The sequence below is a fragment of the Phalacrocorax carbo genome, chromosome 7 (assembly GCF_963921805.1).
Source record: "Phalacrocorax carbo chromosome 7, bPhaCar2.1, whole genome shotgun sequence".
NCBI classification, from domain to species: Eukaryota; Metazoa; Chordata; class Aves; order Suliformes; family Phalacrocoracidae; genus Phalacrocorax; species Phalacrocorax carbo.
In genome coordinates, this window is record NC_087519.1 from 15,817,949 (window position 1) to 15,840,492 (window position 22,544).

Sequence of the window (22,544 nt, forward strand, 5' to 3'; positions counted from 1 at the left end):
CACAGCTCTGAATGTGCACATATATGGTCGTTCTGCCCAGAGAACACAACCATGGCCTAAAGTAACACCTCTGAAACACTGTGCAGCGAAGACACAGGATTCTTAGAATCAACTGTTTTCATCTACTGATCTACTGCAGCACTAATTACTTGCTAATGTCAATATAACTACCTTGGCTTAATAACAGAGAAAAATGTTTGAGGACTGAGAATCTCTGGTGCTAGAACTATAATACTCCAAATGTCTGTCTTACAGCCCACAAAGTATCAAAGTTAACAGGAAATGCGGAACAGGTTTGTATATTAAAATTATTTTTGTGTACTTAAACACAAGGATAGGAGAGAGCAGTATATCATATTCAATTAGAATTAGTGACTGTTTACTAATCCGTAGCTTAAAGACAGAGTTAACTTCTAATATCCAAACCATTTAGTGTCAATTCTTATGCAAGCATTTTAAGTGAAAGTAAAATTTCAAATTGTTTGGCCCACACTGCATACGACTAGAATAAAGAGAGATAAAGCAGAACTTTTTCTAAGAAAAATAACCTACAGAGAGACTCTGAAAAGCAGTTTGCCTTTTTTTTAAGGCACTATAAATGTATATGTAACAAATAACTACAATTCTGTTTTGACTAAGCTTTTAGATTTTAAATCTGCACCAACAATTGTGCAAGATCACTAAATTGAATAAGACATTTCAGGCTGTGGGATCTGGAGTAATAATATAAGTAAATTATATGAAATAAGTCTGCCCACAATATGCACCAAAAGAAATGTGTAAGATTTCAAATATTTCCCCAGACTGATATAAAAAATTCCACAATTCTGCACACTAAGTGTAAAGCTATAATTGTTAGTTACCCAACAATTTCACATTTTGTTTCCTAAGGATTTGGTTGAGTATGCTTTCTGCAAATGACACAGATTTTCAAAAACCTAAATGAATGTTCAAGAATTAACATTTTATATTGTATTTTAAAATTGTTTCCCAATTGCACCAAGTAATACTTTTAACTCACATGCAATATTATTAAAAAATGCTTCTTTTAACAATCTGTATAGTTTATTTAATGTCTTTTGAATCTTGACTAATTTGTAGTTTAAGCATTACCAAGTGTGTTTTGACACTTGAAACCTAAATTCCACGTCTTAAATACATTGACTGCCAGCCAAAATTTTCTATCACAGAAGATACGCATTATGAAAATATTAATTACTTTTGCTCAATTACATGAGAAATAACACAGCATGTGTTATTTTGTGTACCTGATAAAGATGCAGCTGATCATTGTATTTACCTTTGAAAAGTTGGTGTTTCTGTTTTTCCTTCAGATATACTAGGTCTTGAAACTTTCTGTAATAATTAATGATATTTTTTATTTTACATTAATGAGTAACTGATTACAATATAAAAGTGTAGAAATAATTTCACAGACATTCCCATAAATTAGCTATGTAGCAGAGATTGAACATGGATCTTAGTACAGATGTCTGCAAATAGTATCCCAATTAAAACCCAAAAAAACCAACTTACTAGAAACCAAGCAAAACTTTAAAGCAACTCTTGTAGCCTTTTTCATATATATAATTCAATTATGCTTTATTCAATAGGATGCAAACTAAGTCTGGACAGCTTTTTATTTGGAGGGGAAAAAACACAGAACTAAACTTGCATTTTGCTAGCCAAAAAAAAAAAAAAGGAAAAGTAAGAGAAACCTGAGATCAGTATATATTTTTTAAAGCATCACACAGCATTTTAGCCCTACAGATGTTATTATATCAAGTGTAAGTATAAGGAAGGTTCTTTAAAAAAATGCTTGTCACAGAAGAAAATTGAGCCTCTATTAAAACTTACCCAATGAAATAACTTTTTAACTCTAAGCAACATGAACAAAGGCAATCTCCTCCCCCTCCCCTCCTTTTTTGGAACAGTAGAAAGGCAAGTGACTGAAAACTGCCATTTGGAAAGTGCCACACCAGCCTTCTAAAAGCATCTCCTGTGCTACAGGGCATCTTGCTCATATAATCTTATTCTCATGTAGGGAACTGTAAATGCTTAAGTGACAAAATTAAGAAACAAAACTTTTTTTCTGCCTGAATACAACTGTAAGTTAATTTGGTTTTAAAATAGGAAGGTCACTGTACAAAAAGACAAATATTTTAAATGATTATTTGTATCACAACCTTTAAGAGGTTTATTTAAAACTGTATAAACAAAATTACCTACTTGTAGCATAGCATTTTCTTCCCCCACACAGGTGGTGTATTTTGTTTCAACAAGGCTAAATTATGCAGCAAATATTTTAAAATTTTATGGTAAAGTTAAGCTTCTTCTATCTTCTAAAATACCCTTTGTTATATTTCTGTCATACAAAACCCATACCCACATCACCCATGCTAAGAAACACTTTCCAACTTAACATTACTGCACTCTACTTCCTACTACAGAACCTCCTTCCCTATCCACCATACTCCTCTGCCTGGCTGGCCATACTCCCCCCTGGGAAATACCAGGAAAGCAAGATTTCCTGGACTTATCTGAGTTTTAAATGCTACATTTTTAAACCACCTGATTCATCTGTTTATATTTTTCTTTCTTCAGCACCCTAGGGGGTCTGTCCTTTGACCTTTTGCTCTGTATTTCAATACACTGCCAAAATGTCAAGCACCTGGCTGCGGAAAAATAACAGGCATTCCATGGACCTTGGAAAAAAACCAACTAAACAAAAAAAATCCCAAACCAAACAGAGGTTCCACATGGCCCAGACCACACTGAACAGCAGCTTGCTGTTCTGAAAGGTCTTGGTTCAGATGTGCTATAAGCTCAGACAGCTAAGACCAAAGTAGCCTATTCTGTCTGTATTCTCCATCTTTTTTTTGTTGTTTTGTTTGGTTTGGGAGGACATGTTGCTTTTTTTTTCTTTATTTTTAAATGAAAGCCAATATTATGGAACACAATTTTGTAGAGCAAAAAAAGGAAAATTCCACACCTTCTATAATGCTGAAACACAATATGGGATGAAAAACAAAAGGAAAACTAAGAGAAAACACACCTGAAGTCGTAATGGAGTCTATGGAAAGAAAAGATGTTACTCTGTGTGTGTTTAAGGATCTTGCTTAACACTGCTGAACGAAGATGAACAGTCTTCTCACATTTCTACAAAATCATTGCTTCTGTTAACAAAAAAACCAAACCAAACTCACCAACCCCTTTGTGTTTTGGAAAGTAGGCAGTGTTACAAGAAAAATCTTTACTAGGTCTGAGGACTTCTCCCACTCTCTTACTGGCTGGAATTTCTGTAACAGAATGCCCTTTTTGGAGGGCAACAGAAAGACAACTTCTTACAGAAGAAAATTCTGTAATACCAGGTTCCAAAGATGCTATTTTTGAAAGAAATTAAGATTTACTGTGAGATCATTTAGCTCCCTGATCAGCAGAAAGCAGGGGAAAATTTGTACACATGCCTTTAAAAATAAATTCAGGCCTGAAGAGGCACTTCCAGAGATTTTCCTCTTTAATGAAATACAAATTAAAAAAAAAATCTCAAAAAAGTACAGTCCAGAGTCAGATCTTGGGTTATATTTCAGGTCAATTTCCAGGTTCCCTGAAGATGAAGACATATAAGGCAACTAAACCACTCCTTCACTGGAGCCTTGCATACCAATCAGTCCAAATAGACTGACTGCAAACTGGAAATATCTTTGGGTGTGGCAGACATACTAAAGGTGTCCCTCCAACACTGCCATATCTTTTTGTACTAAAACACAGAAAGCTAGATTTTTGCACTATGCGTATCTTGTGAACACCACAACCCAGTAGCATATGTATAGTTAAAAAAGAATTGTCTTGGATCTTCAAAGTAGTTATGAAGTTGAGAGTTATTGTTAGACTGTGTGGAGACAAGAAAAGATGTTACCTCCAACTTAGCTTCTCTCTCTCTAATGGAGATTTCGGTCTTTAACCTAGTGGATAATGAATTAAGATTGAATGTTTTAAAATACTGTATGGTTAAAATAGAGGTAACGATGAAGATACTTACAGTAAGAAAGCAACTTGGTAATCTGAAATAAATTTTTAAAGTTGATACTTATTTTGAGCTTAAACATACTTCAGAGTTCCAGAAGAGCATTTCAGAATTTTAAAATGTTTTATCAGGTATAGAGAAATTATAGGATAAACTTGTTTCATGTAACCTGTTCATTATGTCACCTCATGAAAACCAGGAAGCAACAATCTTAAAATGGTTAGTAATACTTTTTTTCTAGCGCTTACTTCAATTCTACATGATAATCTCCTCACCATAAAGGCCTTTTAAACCATGACTGACATATTTAAGATCTGAAATGATAAATTTGCTGAAATGCTCTTTTTAGAAGTGCATAAAGCTACATTATGAGCCAACGATGACATTCTACAAAACAAGCTCCGTTTTCTTCTAACTGTCTATCATAACACAAATACCCAGAACACAGCTGTACTTTACTTTTGGGCAACTGTAAAACAACGCAGCTGACCTCCAACTACTATCTGGAGGAGATACTTCCCTGAAAATACCTTCACAGGCACAGTCCATACATTAGATGAGCTATAAATTATTTAAATTTATTGACTTTTAAAACCACATTAATTAAACTGCTTATCACAACATCACTAAAATTGATTTTCTGTGTTTATATAAGAAAATGCTATTGCAGAGAGAGCAGGAAGCACATCTGCTACAAAACCTTGTTAAGTTATCAATTCTAATATAACATCTAACTTTTCAAAGGTTACCTATAATAAAAAAAAGGAAAACTGAACAAACCCCTCAAAATTGCTTATGCCTGTATCATCTTTGTTGATGCTGCATTAAAGGCAAATTTAATCTGCTGAAATATGGTGCTGCCTCTGTTATATTTAAATAATGTTATTAATCATATATTAAATGATTCACGACCTCAGTGAGTCTCAATGGCCGTCTACAAGGTATAAAATCCTTGACAGAAGAAACAGCTTTATTAACTGAAATTTTATTAAAAAAATATACTAATATTACACTGGTATCTACCGCATGAATTTCCCCAAATTAATCCAAGAAAGAAGTGCTAAAACCACACCTTTTAAACAATTTTAGCACATACTTTCAGCACACCATAAACACCTTTTAACACTAATATTCTAGCAGGTAACCAACAAATTGGACTATAGTATGAGCAACCATTTATAACTACTTTATTACATCTTAATTTGCAATAGAAGATGGCAAAATAACCATGGAAGAAGGATAGTTTTAAAATAACATTGCTATGATAGCACTGCAACAATACTCATCTAATTAACAGTAAGAAAAATGATCAGGGTAAATCAAATAACACATTTTTTTGGGTCATGGACTTGAAATACTCTGAAGTATTCAATAATGAGTAGTAACATCAGTAAAAAAAATAGCGCGACACCAAATGCTTAGCTTCGCTTCATTGCTTTAATGATTTCTATGCAAGAACTTAAACAGATATGGTAGAAATCATAATTTGTCTAAAAACAGTCACTCCTGAAACAGCAGAACAATTTCGACCCAAGTAAATCAGATATTTTATATCCAGGGACAAAACATACTGTTGTTCTTGTCTGAATAAATATAAGTGTTGCCACCAAATAAATGGGTATGAATTGGATCCAGCATCTGTAGACTGCTTTAAATACATTATGAACATTATTTTACATCATCAAATTCTGACAGATTTCCGTGCTCATGTTTTAAAGCTTATGAAACAGACTCAAACTGGCTAGTTTATGCTGTTTTGGAAGTGAACAGCATTTATAATATTTTGTGATACCACACCTTTGTTAATATGGTTCACCTTGGATTCCTGACATATATTCTCAACCTTAATTCTGTTTAGGAGTAGAGTTTAGAAAGTAGGTCCTTTACCTTGTAATTAGCCAAATTTCATAAGTGGATATTAAATCGTAAAAGACCGTGTGATATTCCCAACACTTTTATAGTATAAGAAATCTGAAATCCCATCGTTCTCTAACAGCAACAAAGGCAATGTACATCTGTGGAGCTACAGTGCTTCTGGAAAAAACATTACGAAAATAAAAAACACAAGATTGTGACCATTTCCAGTAAGTACAGCCTGCTGGTCCACAATTTAGAGCCATTTTGAAATCTCTCTAGAAACTCCTCAAACTTTCTTTATTCTAAATAAACTTCTTGCTAAAAACAATGAAGAAATGCCCCTTAATTGTAAATCCTATTAAAAACAATATGCCCCCAAAATGTAGCAGCTGAGCACAAAATTTCAGCTTGATTGCGATACTCAATAGATTGGCCATAAAAACAGAAAGACACAGAATAAAAGCCAGATAAGTAAGAATGTTAGACACCTTGAAGTCCAAATTCAGGCTGATCTCAAACATAATTGATACACAAGGAGTCACCTAGGACTAATGGAAGAGATTTGGAGTCAGTGAAGCAAGTAGACTCTAAAATGCACAGACCAAGCACAGACAGGAGTATTTCCATTTCTGAAGCTCAGTCTCATTGCTTCCTGGCTCTAGCATAATAAAATTATGTATATTTGCACACACAGAGAGCTCAAATCATGAGCAACTGTCTTCCCAGTGATCTATCATGTTTTCTTACAACCAGAGAGTTACTCCCACAACTTCTCTGGGTAAGCAGTACTGAATCTCAGCTGGAATCTTTTGCCCAACATCCCTTTTTCGCTCACTCCTAACCAAAAGTAACTGTTGCTTCACGAATTTCTAGAAAACAACTTTGTTATTTAAGTGGCTCAAGGTACCTTCCAGCCACTCAACTGAACCACACCCAGCATTATAAATATAAATTGATTTTACAACTGAAAGAATGGAAAGTTGGGTTATTTTGCTTGTTGGGGTTCTTAAAAACCCCAGCTTGTAGCAGAAATCCCCCATTTTGAAAAATGCAAGTCTAAGTAAAGCCAATGATTCATAAGGCACAATTCTCTCCCAAATACCTGATTATATGAGTATTTACTGGGAACATGCGAACGCATCGCTGGAGAGAAAAAGCGATCTCTGCACTATGGTGTTTTACAGTGGTAATGACTGAATGGGAAGGGAAATATGGTGTCATTCATGTTACTTGACACTGTCTCCAGTTTCTCACCTGTAAAACGGGGTTAGCAATGAAAACAGCTACATAATAACTATTATCATGAGTAGCAAAGTGTTATCACACACAAAGCTGAGTTACAGATATTTAACAGAATAACAGAAATATATTTACTTTCTTGTCAGAAAGACTTTCAAAGCAAAGGTAATATAGGATTTGCTAATCCAGCAAGGCTGCCCTGCAACTACATGTCTTTTAAGAGCCCATAATGCAGTGACACTCAACATCCTAGAAACAACAAAAAAAGAAACAGGTTAAGGTACATATGAATGAAACCTTAATTCTTTGACCATAAGCTAAAATGGTTATACCATGCATATTCATGCCCTGTCCTTGCAGACATGGTCCAATATGTTGCATTATTCATGTAACTTGGTAGTTGTTGGGACCATCAGGGATATTTAATATCAAGTCAGGCAGGTTTAGTTGCATGGTTTAGTACTGCCTTGTGTTTTGAGTTTTCCAGGAGAAACTTTTACGAGATCCTCACACAAATGGAAACAAGATGCCACAATGCCAACTGTGTCTATGTGAACTATTAACACAAAGCTGGCAAATCTGAATGTAGCTTATAAGTGTTTTAACTGCAAGTCTGAAACTTAAAAAAAATTTCTGTAGCAAAACTGTAAAAGAACTGAATGAAAATATGCCAAATGAATATTCAAGAGAGGTATAATCCACATAACTTCAAAGTGTCAATCTAGTGTAATTTCTGTGGAATTCTTAGAAAACATTTCTGAAAGCCACAAAAATCTGCAATCATATTCCAGTCTTCTTGTTGCCAGAAACCTGAATTAAATGGAAATATAACAGATTCATCTTCCTCTGAAATGCAACAGCATGTTCAAATGAAAACACAAACCCACTATGCTTTTCTGAATGCTGCTGTGCCAAAACAGAAATAAGTCCTGCAAGAAAAACCTGTAGTAGGTAACTGATGCTTGAAGTTGAACAGCAGCATTCAAGATGGACTATAGCTTCTGTCAGAAGAAAAAAAAGCAGCAAAAAGAACAAGACTTGAGTACTGAGTAAGCGTGCAGATGCTCAATCACAAAATATGCATAAGAGACAATGGATGACAGGATCCTTGATATTATTATTAGCAATACCACAGTGGTTGCAGAAGCTCACTATCACCAAAACTGTTACTGTTTGAGTACTAGAAGTGAAGAGGACAAAAACATCGGTAAAAATGGATTAATCTCAGAGAATTTGATTATGCAGAAAAAGAAAGTGCTGCAAATCAAGAACAGCTTGCATTCATCAGAAATTATCTCTTATAACTAGGAGGTTATAGCAGTGACTGATCTCAGAGTAAGATTAGCTCTGCCTATTAGGTTGCTTAGAAGCTAGTAAATTAGAGATTCAACCAAGACACATATCCACTGTAAGCAGGACGTTGAGTTTGGAGGAACACTAGATGTTCATCATGACAAAAGGAAAGCTCATCATATATCCAGACAATCTGTTGATGGATAAACTTGCCTTAGATAATCTAGAACTAAAGATGAAGTCAGAAGCAATGAAACCAAAAGCAGCAGGTGTCTCAGCAGCTTGAGTAGAGCATCCTTGAAGATGAGGTACGATACCAAAAGAACAAGGTTTGAATGAACTGTGGCTGCTCCACCCTCAGAATCAAGGCTCAGTAAACATATCTGCTTCCATCACATCCTTTCCTCCTACAGTATTTAGGAGCAAAAAGAAGCTTAGCTACCAGAGCAAAGCAGCTAATAAATTCCTTTTGCCAAGATTCAGTTTATGCAGTTACATGCAACAGAAGTCATTCAAAGCATATTTTGCCACTATATACTGTCAAGTCATTGGTAGACAAAAATGCAACTTACTTGAATGTTAAATAAATCAGGACTTGTATGTTTTAGTCAACACCCAAAGAGAATGACAAAGCCCTTTAGTTTCAGAAGCTAGGATCAAGTTCAGAACAAAATGGGCTTTGATGTCAACATATATACGTCATCATTTACACACTAGTCTAGCTTAGGATGACATCAATAGACTTGAGCAGCAAAGAAACACTGCAAATGAGCAGAGAAACACTGCATCACATAAGTGAAACTCCTGGTAAGGCTCTCTTCAAAGGAGTATAGCCCCAAAAAGCTGCAAGTCAATGCTGCAAAGCAGAGAACATTATCACAGGAGGGCCTTTGCCAGACTACAATACTGGGAGAAAAGACCAGACCTGCTGCCTAGAAGATGCAAGAAGAGAATACCACAGCTTCCATGTATGAAGAAAAAAGGTCTGGTCAGATCCTTGTTTGCTTACATACCAAAATAATCCCAAGCTGGACTGGGTTCAATTTTCTGGTCCACAATGATGTATCAGTGAGCCAAGGCAGTATAGGATACCTGCTCACTTTCAACTCCCCTGCAACAAAAATGTCTGCTGTCAGTTCATTTTAAAATATGTTAACTGTTGCGCAAAGCAGAGAGTTGAGCATTAGAAGAGTACTGGCATGGTTATTAAGCCTTACTCCCTCAGCACAAGGTGGATCACTAAACAAACATGGCAAATTTATATAGAGTAACAATTTAAAAAGCAATTCCTCCTGGAACATCTCCAGTCAGCTTATCTGTATTACTAATGGCAGCATTCTGGTCCAAAGATAGCCTCATCAACACTACACAGAGCTCATAGAACATGTCTGGTCATTAGCAATAAAGAGGAGTTTTACAACACATACAGACAGTCTGATATGTAATAAAAGATACCATCTGAGAGATGCAAGAGAAGATCCAAAAGCGTTCAAGATCGTAACTGTGAGTCATTGTTTCTGATGAAGTAATTCTGAAGAGCCCCATAAACAAGTCATACCTCACTGAATTATAGGTCAAAGAATGGGAAGAAACTTTCACAGATCTTTGAGAAACTACACAGCAGAAGTTATGAATATTGTCTGCAAATTCCTCTTCTTCCAAAGCAAACCACAAAGTACCATGAAGAACCATCCCACAAAACGATGAACATTTTTGTGTGTACTCTGCTGCAAATAATGAACTAAAAAAAATCTGCTATACAGGTATATTCATACTCTTAGACTTAGCAATGATATATTCTTGTCCAAAGTATTAGAGAATTAATATACAGAACTGGTTAAGATTTACTGAAATTAACAAAGTCTATGAGCATGACAGTTTCAAAAAGCACCGTCACAGATTATATCACCTCACCAATAACTATTCTTATGCCAACATCAGAGCTCTCAAAAATAGCTATCTGCATCTGTCTTAATCCAACATCTTGCAGAAGCAAACCTGCACATATTGACTCTATTACAAATCTTCTCACAGCTTACCCATCTGAGTAATACATACTTCGTATATCCAACTTCGTATAACCAACATTCTTGAATATTTTCATACGACATCTCTGTAATATATTCAGGACAGCAAGACCCTTGTGCAGTACTGACAACAGCCTGCCACAACTGTACCTCTTTGCCCACCATTCAATACATCTATAACCTTCCTTAGATATAGTTCAGCAAGTATCAATTCCCAACACCTAATACCAGCTCCAAGTAGAAAAGCTAAGAATGTGTCACAACTCAACAATTTTTTCCATTGTTTGAATTTCGCTGAAATGTAAACTGTGAAAGGACAAAAGCTACCCTGGATTAATGATGGGAATATAGCTCACCCTCCTAGAAGACTCTTTCCAGTGTTTTGTCTAAAATCAGAAATTTCATTTTTCAAATAGTTTTTTGGAATGCTTTCCCAAATTAACTTCCTTTTCCTGTTCATTCCTGCCAGAATATCTTCAATCCTTTTTAATAATGTCTATTAGTCATCCCATCAGACCACCAGTTTTATTAAACTGCATCACATGCTAAACAGTTACTAGTCGAGGTTTGAAGTTTATAGCATGTATTTTGCTCTACTATTACTCATAGCCAAAGATAAGTATTTCCATGGTTGGATCAGATGACATTATTCTATACCCTTACTGGGCACTTTATGGACACTAAGAAACAGAATACTGAATAGTTATGAAATAACCTACTGGAGATATTTCCAGCACTCAGTGAAGGCTGATTTATGTTTAGAGGCCTAAGAACTTCTCACTCTGTTGGAAGAGTTCTCATCATGCATGAAAATATATAACCCCTTCTGGAATCCTGCTATAGGCTATATAGACTCAATGACACATTGTTATTAAATCACTGTTAAACTCTTCTGTCTTTTAAAATATTTTTCTTTGCAGTCTGACATTTCTGTTCTTGTGTTCTGAAATGGTTTAGAGAGAACTCAAATGTTTGATTCAACTGGCACACCTCTGAACCTTCAATTAAGGCATAGGTAGGCTCACAAGCTACCTCATAAAGCCCCAGGTTCTGTTCCAGGATAATCGGGGATGGCTTGGCACATCTGATTCTTCTAAGGTTAAAAAACAGCCCAAGCAAACCCTGCAATACAATCTCCACAATACTGCAGGTTCTTTTTCAAATCCTTAAAACAATTGAAAGCCAAAATCCTCACATTTTCTGTGAAAGTCAGAATTAAAAGGTTAATACAAAAAAGTATATCTTTGTCACATAAATAAAATAATTTTCAAAATAATTTGTAAATTTTTATCAAAGATTAAGACTGAATTTGTCCTAATTCAATAAAGGTTAACTTTAAAAAAATAATATTAATATTACATAAAGAACATGAACCACTCATTTAATAAAGCTAGTATTAAAAGTCTCACTATGCCTAGACTTAGAAGTCAGGTTTGAGAAGTTCTAATACCGCAAGAATTATTTGTGTCTCTTTGGCCAAACTGAACACAAGCCTGCGTTTGATTTTGGCTGCAGTAGCTAATCATTTTTTCCTCCCCATTCTTGAACTGTGGATGTGGTAAGAGCAAAAAGCACTAGTAAAGTAAGAGTCTACGTTCATCCATACATTTCAAATTCTATGAAATTAAAAAGAAACCCAAATTCCAAGTGCAAATTTTGGCGATCTGTTGCTGAAGTAGTAGAAATAAACATTGAGCAGTAAAACAAAACTTACTCAGATACTTGTTCAGCAGTTGGGATATCTACAGAAACTGAAAATAAAAATAAAGGTTTTAAAATATTTTAATTAAAACATGGAAATACAGAAGCACTCACTTTCAAATCCAATACACAAATAATGATGATACAACTGAAAAAAGGACTGCAATGACACAGACACATCCACAGGTAAATATATATATCTGAATAATATATTAAAAAGGCACTGTATGTACTCACCTTTCTCTATAATAACTTGACAAGTATGAGTGTGGCTTTCACTCAGATGTGTGGCCATGTTATCTAAGCCAGAAACATCAGTCAGGAAATCACAGTTAAGACATACTACAGTCACACCTCTAGAGAAGACAAAGTAAAAAAGTATCAATACAACATGGTTGTGAAAACAACATTCTTAACTTACAGCAACTGGACACACTATAAAAAAAAAACCACAAGTAAAATTTCCACAAACTTTAGATGAGATGCCTCACAAAAACATACTTTTTATACTGCAATGGCACCTGGAAATCCCAGTCAATGACCAGGGCATCTCCATATTGGATGTAGTACAAAGAGTAGTATTTTTCTGTAGTACTAAGTAAAGTACTTTTGAAAGTACTTTAGAACAAGATTTATTTGTAAAGTGTGTGTTTCTCAGTTTTGATTGGTTGGTTTTTTGTTTCCCTCTCCATACCCCATTTCATAGAAATCACAGAATCATTAAGGTTGGAAAAGACCTCTAGGATCATCATGTCCAACCATCAACCCAACACAATCATGCCTCTTAAACCATGTCCCCATGTGCCGTGTCTACATGTTTTTTGAACACCTCCAGGGACGGTGACTCCACCACCTCTCTGGGCAGCCTATTCTAATGACTGACCACTCCTTCAGTAATGCTTTTTTTCCTAATACCCAATCTAAACCTCCCCTGACACAACCTGAGGCCATTTCCTCTCATTCTATCACTAATAACTTGGGAGAAGAGACCAACACCCACCTCACTGCAAACTCCTTTCAGGTAGTTGTAAAGAGTGATAAGGTCTCCCCTCAGCCTCCTCTTCTCCAGACTGAACAACCCCAGCTCCCTCAGCTGCTCCTCATAAGACCTGCTCTCCAGACCCTTCCCCAGCTTCGCTGCCCTTCTCTGGACAAGCTCCAGCACTTCCATGTCCTTCGTGTACTAAGGGGCCCAAAACTGAACCCAGCATTCAAGGTGCGGCCTCACCAGCACTGAACACAGGGACACAATCACTTCCCTACTCCTGCTGGCCATACAGTTTTGCATATTATGAATAATTAGAAAACAAAGAAATAGAAACATTTTTTAGAACCAGTCAGCGTTAAGGAAGAAGTTACTAAACGTGGACAAATAACAAATATTTGTCACCAAACAGAACACTGCTAGTTATAGAGCTAATGTTTTTATTTCCCCGCTCTTTCCAAATTGTGGAAGCCTAGAAATTCAAGAGGCTCTAACCTCATTTAACTAATCACTTCATTACTGCAAAGTAAAAATATAACAATCTGTAACTGAAAATGGACTTGACGATCCTAGAGGTCTTTTCCAACCTTAATGTTTCTATGATTAAGCTGAATTACCGTAGTTCTTCTGAATGCTTCTTATAGATCCAAAATCTTTTACTTGGACGAGCACTGTGAAAACTAAACATAAGAAAACATTACCACTTAAGACTGGTTTTCTTACTCCACATATACCTTATGTTGTACATGGTACTGCAATTTGCTTACAACAAAGCATGAAAACAGAAGGCTCAATAACTGACCTGCATTATTCTCAAACATTAAACTGCTGAAAGCTTACAGGCTTATGAATCTCAGCTCTAGTTTAGAACGCTGCCTCTCTTGTAAATAATGAGTTTGGGAGGGGCAAGCCTTAACCTTGTCAGCACAATCCTGCGAGAACATAGTTATATTGCTTCCATCAGCAGTTTAGCTCTTGAAGCACCATGGCTATAACTATACAGTCCTCCACAAAAGATGTGAAGCTTTGCTGAACTCAGACTTCCTAAAGAGATGGCTTTGAATGAGACAAATCAAGTTTTCAGACAACCTATAAGTTATCTCATATACAGGTTAAGTATGTGCCAACACTGTACTCCCAATATGAAACAAAAAGCGAGCAGCTGAGCACAGAGGTTGCTACTGCAGAAACAGCCTCCCTCTAACAGACTTCCTCCTCACCATCCCTTGTTCCTTGCACTCACCAAAAAAGATGACAGGTGCTGCAAGGAGTCAAAGTAGGGGGAGCATTAGTGCAAGGACAAAGGACAGAAGACTGGCTATTTTACTGCATGATTGAATTTGACAACACCCAGAACATGGGCAACAGTAGGAACAGTTTATCTTAGATTCCCCTTTTCCCTTCTGGAGTAAACTTTCTCTTGTATAATCAGAATTATGTATGTTAATTTTAATTTTTCTTAAAGTATGCAACAAACAGGTTTTATGTATAAAAGCATGTAAACTATTTGAGCCTAGAACTTACATGAGCATTGAAATTACTATGAATAGATCAACTTACAAAATACATACAAAAACTTTTAAAGACTTGGGTCATAAATTCAGGAATTCTAGCATTTGAAAATGCCAAGGCATATTATACATACATTTATTTAAGAAGACAACTGTGTTGTGTATTTTTCCGCAATACATTTGGCTTGCTCAGGGCATGGGGTTAACACGTAAGTTTTCAAAATTTTGTTTTACCATCACTGCTACGTGATCTGCATCTAGTTTTCAGAGCAACAGTATTACACTAATGCATCTGTTTTCTTAACAGGCGTTTTTTTACAGCTGTCATCCTAAATACCCTACACTGCCTCACAATCAGTGGTAAACCTCCTGCAAAAGGAGATGTTTTTCTTATACTACTTGTGGTCATCTGTAAAAATAAGTATCCACTTGAGTATGCTATTTGAGACGTCCTTTACATGGTATTCTGAGCACAGATTTCATAGCAATAGCTTTGCCTGTATGCATTCAGAACATGTAAAATCAGATGAGGCATTCAATCTGAAATCCAGAGAACACACAACAATTAGTCATTATTTGTTAAGCCTGGCTGAAATGATTATGGAAGATCCTAAGAAACACTGAAGCAAAGATAGAGCACTGCCTGAACCACTGTACTTTTGAGACAAAACAAGAACGCAGGGTTTAGGCCCTCATAACAAAACGAAGTAAAAATCCAACCATACATATTTCCCTGCCTGTCCTATGACCCAGTTCAAAATTCAGCTAATAGAAACACTTAACACACCTTATATGAATTTAGTAAGTATTTAATAACTCAATAAAAATTTTGCAGAGTTCTTACCTCATCATGTGATTCACATAGGCTTTGCTACAGCTAGTGTTGTATCTGCATAAGCTGCAGTGGACATAAGCAGGAAAATGGCTTGCAAAATCTTTTATTTCCGAGTAACACTCAATGCACTTGTGAGCTCCCAAACGACACCTAACAGTAATATAGAAAAGGTAACTATTAACATCAACACTAAGACAAGATAACTATTTCAAACTTTTTGCTTTATGTCAGTACCAAGCTTGCTTACATTAGGGAAAAGAGAAACTTAAAGACCTATCCCATAAATACTTAGAGGTTGGGTTAGCAAACATGAAGAAAACTTTGTTTTGTCTTCAATGATATTGTCATTATGACCTTAATAAAGAAGAGAAAGTTAATGTAAGCATCTGCTACTGACCATTCCTGGAAACAAGATAGTGCAGTAGATGAGAACCTCCAACTTTAGCTGCTGCTACCACCTCTAAGTACTTCAGAAGGATTTCAAAGAAATTCTTCATCCACCATGATGCTCTGAAAAAACCTTTGGTTGTCCTGTCACCCTAGACGTTCCCCAAAAGCTCTGTAATATCTACAAAGCAAGAATGTAATCTTGCTCTTCCACAGTCTTGCTGCCTGCCTTTGGATGTCTCAGAGAGCTACACACTGTGAGCGTTAGCACCTTATTGGAAGGGAGACATCTACAATCTTTGACGAAGAAAATTGCTAACTCGGCCAATAAAAATAAATCCTAGTCCATAAAAACATCCATTAAATTATTAATAGAAGGACAGCAAACCCCAGTAAATTGTAAATAAGGACAGCATTCTCCCAACAGCTTGCCTGTGTTTTTAAGGTATCTCCTGGGACAGGCAAGACTTAACCTTTTAAGTAATGGGTTCAAATAAAACCTTTAAAAAAAACTGAGGGAGGAAAATAATTTTCCCTCCATAAGAAAACTTGCAAAACACACCCAGGCACATGTATTCCCCTCCACAAGTCACTTTTAAACACAAATCTCTGTAGCGAGTCAGTATTTCAAGAATCTGCAGCTCTGTGCAGAGAAAAGCTCTAAATTTAGAACAGAAAAGTTTCCAGAACATCTGTTCTTCCATCATAGTCTACTACCAATGAAATGAGTGAATGAAGATTCAGAATTATTATCACAGTACCAGCATGTGAAAAGTTTATGCAGTTGTTTTATACACAAAACTGAAGTGTCAAATCTTCTGCATTGCAGTATTAGAAGTTATCAAAAGATAATTAAATGATCAGTTATTTATAATCATACTACACCTTTGTATACTCTATATTCAAAGTATACCTTGAATAAAAGATATTTTTTATGTTAATATTTTACCTTAGATTATGCAATGCTGTATTTGTAACTTTTTTTTTTTTGCTGTTGGTCCATGCATTTTGCTTCTTTGATGTAGTTGGTTTTGATTTTCCTTTTGACTTATTTCTATTAGATTTGTTATGATTTTTAGTGGTTGTATTTTTAGCTTTAGGTGATAACTGAAATGTGGAAGTGCTTGTACTAACAGAAGATGTAGCGGATGATCCTGATTGAAGAGATCCAACAGATGCTCGAATAGTCACCTACAAATATGAAATTGAAGATGTTTCTATTCATATTTAAGCTTTTAAACTTCCCATTTCTATTTGTCTCAAAGTTTAAGCCACTTCAGGACAAGAATCATAGCATAAGAAACACCCCTCAGTAAAGACTCCTCTGAAAAATATTAAATACTGTTGACTAGAGTAAATCTAACCGCAGTAGTCTACTGGATACTCAAAAAGCTCCTTTTGGTAGAAATAGTTAGCCATGACAAAACACACTGCTTTCTTTTCAAACACGCAACTGGCTACACTCTGCTTTCTTAAAACAACAACAAAAAAATGTAGTTGTGGAAAAGAAACAAAGGTCAGGCCAATTAGCCTTACTAAGAATAATATCAAACAATCCCATCAGTACCTGGATTTAACAAAAGTTCTGCGTCTCATGATTAGCCCATCTACCTCCTTCAGATATTTTTACTCCTCATTCTGGATGCCCACAGACTAATTCTGGTTTCTGACCTCTCATCTGGTATTATCACACTCCCCTGTCTTGCCCTTAAGTTTGGTTCTCCAGTTTTCACTTGCAGCATGACTCCTAATTATGAGTATGTACAATAAGTCTTGTTTAGAAGCATCTTGTCTTCTAAACCTGGTTCAAGCTCTTCAGACTCATCATCTACATCCTGTCAAGGTCTACTAACACCAAAGTTTTAACATAATCTAAGCTTTTATTAGATCCTGAAGACCCTGAAATCTCCAGAAAATTGAGGTATTGTCAGAGAATAATGAACATTACATTCTGCCAAGTGACACAACATCATCATCAGTCATTTCCCCTTCCTGATTCTACAGCAAATGAACTGTGAAGACCTGATGAAAATGTTAATTTTCTTCCTTTCAACTTAATTTAAAAATTTTAGGAAAAAGTCCTGAAATCTATAGGAAAATCCTTGTCTAAGCAGTTCCTTCTGGAGAAATGGAAGAATGATTTAAAGATAGCCTGAGTGTTCTGAAGGGACCCAAGTTTACTTCATAAAACACTTAACAGAAAATTGTGGGTTGTGTCGTGTCCTCCTCCCTCTTCAAATGCTGGAGCTAAAAAGGCATGGTTAACTCAGTTTTAAGCACATACTGTCTATGGAGAAGGAGGTCTTGCACCACCTTCCACAGGTTGATAATCTTTCACAAGAAGTGATGCAGCTCCCTTAAACCAACATTCAGACTATCCTCTTTTCTCCTAGTACAAGAAAGGATAAATGGGAGGGGGCAAATTAACCAACAGCTCAAGAAAGAGCAGTGACTGGACAACTGGCATATACATGAATGGAAGAATGGCACAGAGAGCAACACCTCAGACCCCTGGGAAGAAACCATAAACTATGTCTGGCAGTTCTTGCAACAGGAGTATTTTTGAGAGTTTTTGTTTTAGGGGTGACAAAAAACCCACAATACCTTTGATTTGGAAAATAAAGCAGAAAAGCACTTCACTCTATTCCACCCCTTTTTCTACAAATACATTTCTTTTTTTCCTCTGTCTCCTCTTAACTTTCCTGTATTAACACTTACCTTTGTTCCAGGAGGCAATCCTTCTAACTGTTTGGGCTTCCTAAATGTTCGGTGATGCTGAGTTTTGTGATCCATTTTTTCTTTGCATGTCAAAAATTGCAGTCTGCACTTAGTGCAACGGTATATTCCTTTTTTCTTTTAAAAATGGAAAACAATCTATAGTAAGCATGAAATCATAGAATCATAGAATCGTTACAGTTGGAAAAGACCCTTAAGATCATCGAGGACAACCGCTAACCTATCACTGCCAAGTCCACCACTAAACCATATCCTCAAGCACCACGTCTACTCTTCTTTTAAATACCTTCAGGGATGGAGACTCAACCACCTCCCTGGGCAGCCTTTTCCAATGTTTGACCACCTTTCCGGTGAAGAAGTTATTCCTAATATCCAACCTAAACTTCCCCTGGCGCAGCTTGAGGTCATTTCCTCTCATCCTATCGCTTAGCAAAACTCCAATACTAGCTTTCCTCAAGCAATGGTCATCCAGTTTCTAAAACATCAACCTGACAAACTCCTAATATTGTACAAAGCCAAGACACTGCATAGGAATTAAAGAGAGAATATTTAAATACTTGAAAATGCAGACAGTGTCATTACTGAGAGCAGAAGGAATCAGGTTACCAATTACAAGAAGCCACAGTACTTAATAATCTTTTTCTCTGCTTAAATTAGTGAAAGGTTTGCTAATAACATCAAGAAAAGCAGAACACATCGCTACGAGATAATGAAAAATAGCAGAAATATTCTTTCAAGTATATTCAGAGATTTTTTTTTAACAGGGAGCTGCTGTCACACACAAACACGACAAATTCTAACAATTCCCTTAAAGACTTTTCAAAGGACAGTCATAATTCTTCTATCATATTTTATTAACTATTCTTAGCTAATAACAACCATCCAAATCAGTTATGCTATTTCTTTTTCCAGAAAGACTCATGACATATATTTAGCATTTTTCTAGCATTAAGGACTGAAAATACCTGCTTACCTGATGCCTCATGTAATGATGCATATATGGTGCTCCAATTTTAATTACTTTGAGGCAAAACGGGCACAGCAAATGTTTTGTATTTTCATGAACTGTTCTAAAATGTGTTTCTACATCTGAAAAAGCTGAGGATCTGTAGTTGCATACCTAAAACAAGAAGTTTGACTTTACTGTTAAAAGTTTATTGACAATAAAGGCAGAGGTGTGATGTAATCTAAATACAAAACAGTCACTCTGAGATACCTGGCAAACATATGGCATTTCACCTGGCTTATGATTGTCCTTCATATGTTGCAAAAGAACTTGCTCTGTTTCAAAGGATAATTCACAGATTTTACAAATGGCTAGAAAAAGTGAAAAACAAGAAAGAAGAGTAAAAATTTGTTTGGGGTCATAAGTAGATAAATTTTAATACATATGTATATGTGAACTGTATAAATCTATAAAGGTAAAGCAATCTAACAATTATTCTCTCTTGAGAAGAAATTCCCTATACAATTTCAGGAAGCCAGGAGTGCAAGGGCCTTAAACAACATGAATTCTTGCATTACAGCCTTCAATTAAAAGAAAACAAACCAAAAAGCTTTTCAAAGTATCTTTTTTTCCTACACACATTGCTCTAACATCAATTGAATGAGTGCTCAGCTCCTATATTAGGTACCAATATTATTGCTCTTAAAGTGCAATAGCTTTATTATGAAGTTACAAGCCAGCAAGACAGAAAATATCTAAAAATTTTAGGTCAGAAAAAGATTCAATGTGATACAACCCAACTTACTAGATGACTCATAAGGCGTGTGTGTACTTTCAATGTGGCACTGCAGCTGGAATGGGGTGGGAAATTGACGGTAACAGTGCTGGCAGGTGGTGTGGCTTTCCCAACTTTCACTGCTCTGCTTCTCAAGCTCCAAGTGATGTTTCATGTGGTTCATAAACCTTTACATGACAGTGAACAGGTGTAAACTCCCTATATTTTAATATTCTCTCTACATGCCATATAACATGCAAGATGTACAGGACTCTAGAAATTTTTCTCTGTAGGACTTCATTTTAAAAAAAAATATCTAAGTGTTTGTAAAAAAAGAAAAAAGGGGCAACAAAGTTTATCAAGCTGATAATGGGGGGGAACACATAGGCACCACAGCACCAATAACTTGCAATATAATGCTGAGTAGAAAATAGTGCCTGAAAAATATTTTTAAAAATAAACCCAGTATCTTGATAAAGTATTCTGTGGACTACTTCTCATGATACTGCAAGAAAGGCTTATTTGACAAGTATTTTGCAAACAAAACCAGAAGAAAAACTTCTGAGCCCATATCAAACATTGTTCATTACTCAAAGATAAATGGCAAGTGAAGAAATGCCATAATTAACAGGAACTATAAAATCACAAGAGTAAATTGTTTTAGATAAGTCTAAGAACATACAACATTTTCAAGCTGCTTAGGACAAGTTACCAGCACTTTTACTTAGGATTTACACATACGTAATGATTAATAGCAAATTTAATGTTTTTAGTTACATGAAATTTTGTTTTGTTCAGTATTACGTGTCTAGTGTTAGCATAAAACTGTTTGCTTTAACTTGCAGACTGTGCCCTTTGAAGGAACAGTCCATTTTTCAGTTTTACATTCTGCTACTTCAGCTCCTCCTGAAGAACACATGTAAAAAAGTTCAATGACCTCAACTTCCAAAGGAACAATGACTTTTTTGCAGCATTCGGAAGTAAAATTATTCCATCAAAATAACAGATGTTACAGAAGTAGAACACCAACTATTATTCACTGTGCATCCCTAAAGGGAATTAGCACTTGATACCACTATCAATCCAGATGGCAAATTGTAAAATACTTTCTCTTGCCCTTTCTAACCCCAAAGTCTTACAATTGCTCTCATTAATACCCTAACACCATTAAAATTTGTACTCTAATCTGCAAAAATTTTAAGTTACGGCCATACATACATAGCAAAAACTAATTCAATATCTGTTCAATCACCCAATATTATCAGTTTTCAAGAAGAAAAAAAATATCTATTCCAGAGAGAAACTTTTAAAGCATGAGACTAAGTGCTATGGGCGGTAAGTGATTAACAAACAATTAAGGAAGTGAGTTCAAATACCTGATGTTATTTTTAAGAACTTTCAGACAACTGAAGCATTTAAATGTCGTATGAGTCTTCTGCTCCTGTTGTACCTGCTGGGTGTCACCTTCATGTTTCCCATAATAAAAGTCATTAACTAACATAATCAATTTTCCTTTCTCAGATTCAACAGTCTTGCTTGTTGTGCTTGAACATTCTGTTTTGGCCATTCCCAGGACAAAGTTATTTACCATATCTGGACAACAATACTGGATGGAAAGGGGGGAGGAGAAGGGACAGACAGAGGCAAAGGTATCAGTGTCTCTTACCAAACTGCATCTATGACAACAGCATTCAGAAACTGAAGCCACTCATTAACTAGATTTAGATGAAAAGCTCAGTTCCCTGACACACCGACTTTATTCATATTCATATATGGATTTGAACAGTAACTCATCTTTAGGTACTATTTAGGTAATAAACCACTACATATTATAAAAGCCAAAAAGGCATTATTCTCATAGGTTCATGTAAGATAAATTGAACCTAGAAATCTGAATACCAGTGTTGCTTTCCTCATTACAAAAGTGTCTACTTCATTTCAATGAGAAAGAAAAGCAGCTTTTATGCAAGTATTTTGCTGACAAGCATAAGTTTACTGAGAACTTAATGGAAAGTTTTATCTTTGATTTCTTTTGGGAGGACATATGTTGAAACCTGCAAAACTTCTTTCCAGCATTACTGAAAGATTCAGAAATTCTAAGTCACACAACACATATTGTTCAAGCTCCTTTATGTCAAAGTGCAAAGAATGCTTAACCTAATAGTTATAAGTATGAAACAAACTTTAAGAAGTATGAAGTACTTCATAAAGAAGCTGCTATGAAG

General features: G+C 35.7%; 1 protein-coding gene across 13 annotated transcripts in view; it reads right to left on the reverse strand.

The window, feature by feature from the left end:
* The window catches only part of ZNF280D (zinc finger protein 280D), a 54,603-nt gene that overhangs the window by 8,153 nt on the left and 23,906 nt on the right, over positions 1–22,544 (reverse strand). For 10 of the 13 annotated variants that reach the window (XM_064456483.1, XM_064456492.1, XM_064456485.1 and 7 more), the window contains 12 exons: positions 21,696–21,925; positions 20,350–20,507; positions 19,815–19,915; positions 19,572–19,718; positions 18,581–18,715; positions 16,812–17,053; positions 15,485–15,625; positions 13,747–13,809; positions 12,382–12,500; positions 12,158–12,194; positions 3,920–3,965; positions 1,301–1,356 (listed from right to left, as the gene is read on the reverse strand). In XM_064456483.1, coding sequence (XP_064312553.1) covers positions 1,301–1,356; positions 3,920–3,965; positions 12,158–12,194; positions 12,382–12,500; positions 13,747–13,809; positions 15,485–15,625; positions 16,812–17,053; positions 18,581–18,715; positions 19,572–19,718; positions 19,815–19,915; positions 20,350–20,507; positions 21,696–21,925 — 1,475 coding nt within the window. Of the gene's footprint in view, positions 1–1,300; positions 1,357–3,919; positions 3,966–9,429; positions 9,528–12,157; positions 12,195–12,381; positions 12,501–13,746; positions 13,810–15,484; positions 15,626–16,811; positions 17,054–18,580; positions 18,716–19,571; positions 19,719–19,814; positions 19,916–20,349; positions 20,508–21,695; positions 21,926–22,544 lie in introns of all 13 variants that reach the window. The other 3 variants (XM_064456486.1, XM_064456489.1, XR_010373758.1) reach the window with 2 other exon arrangements.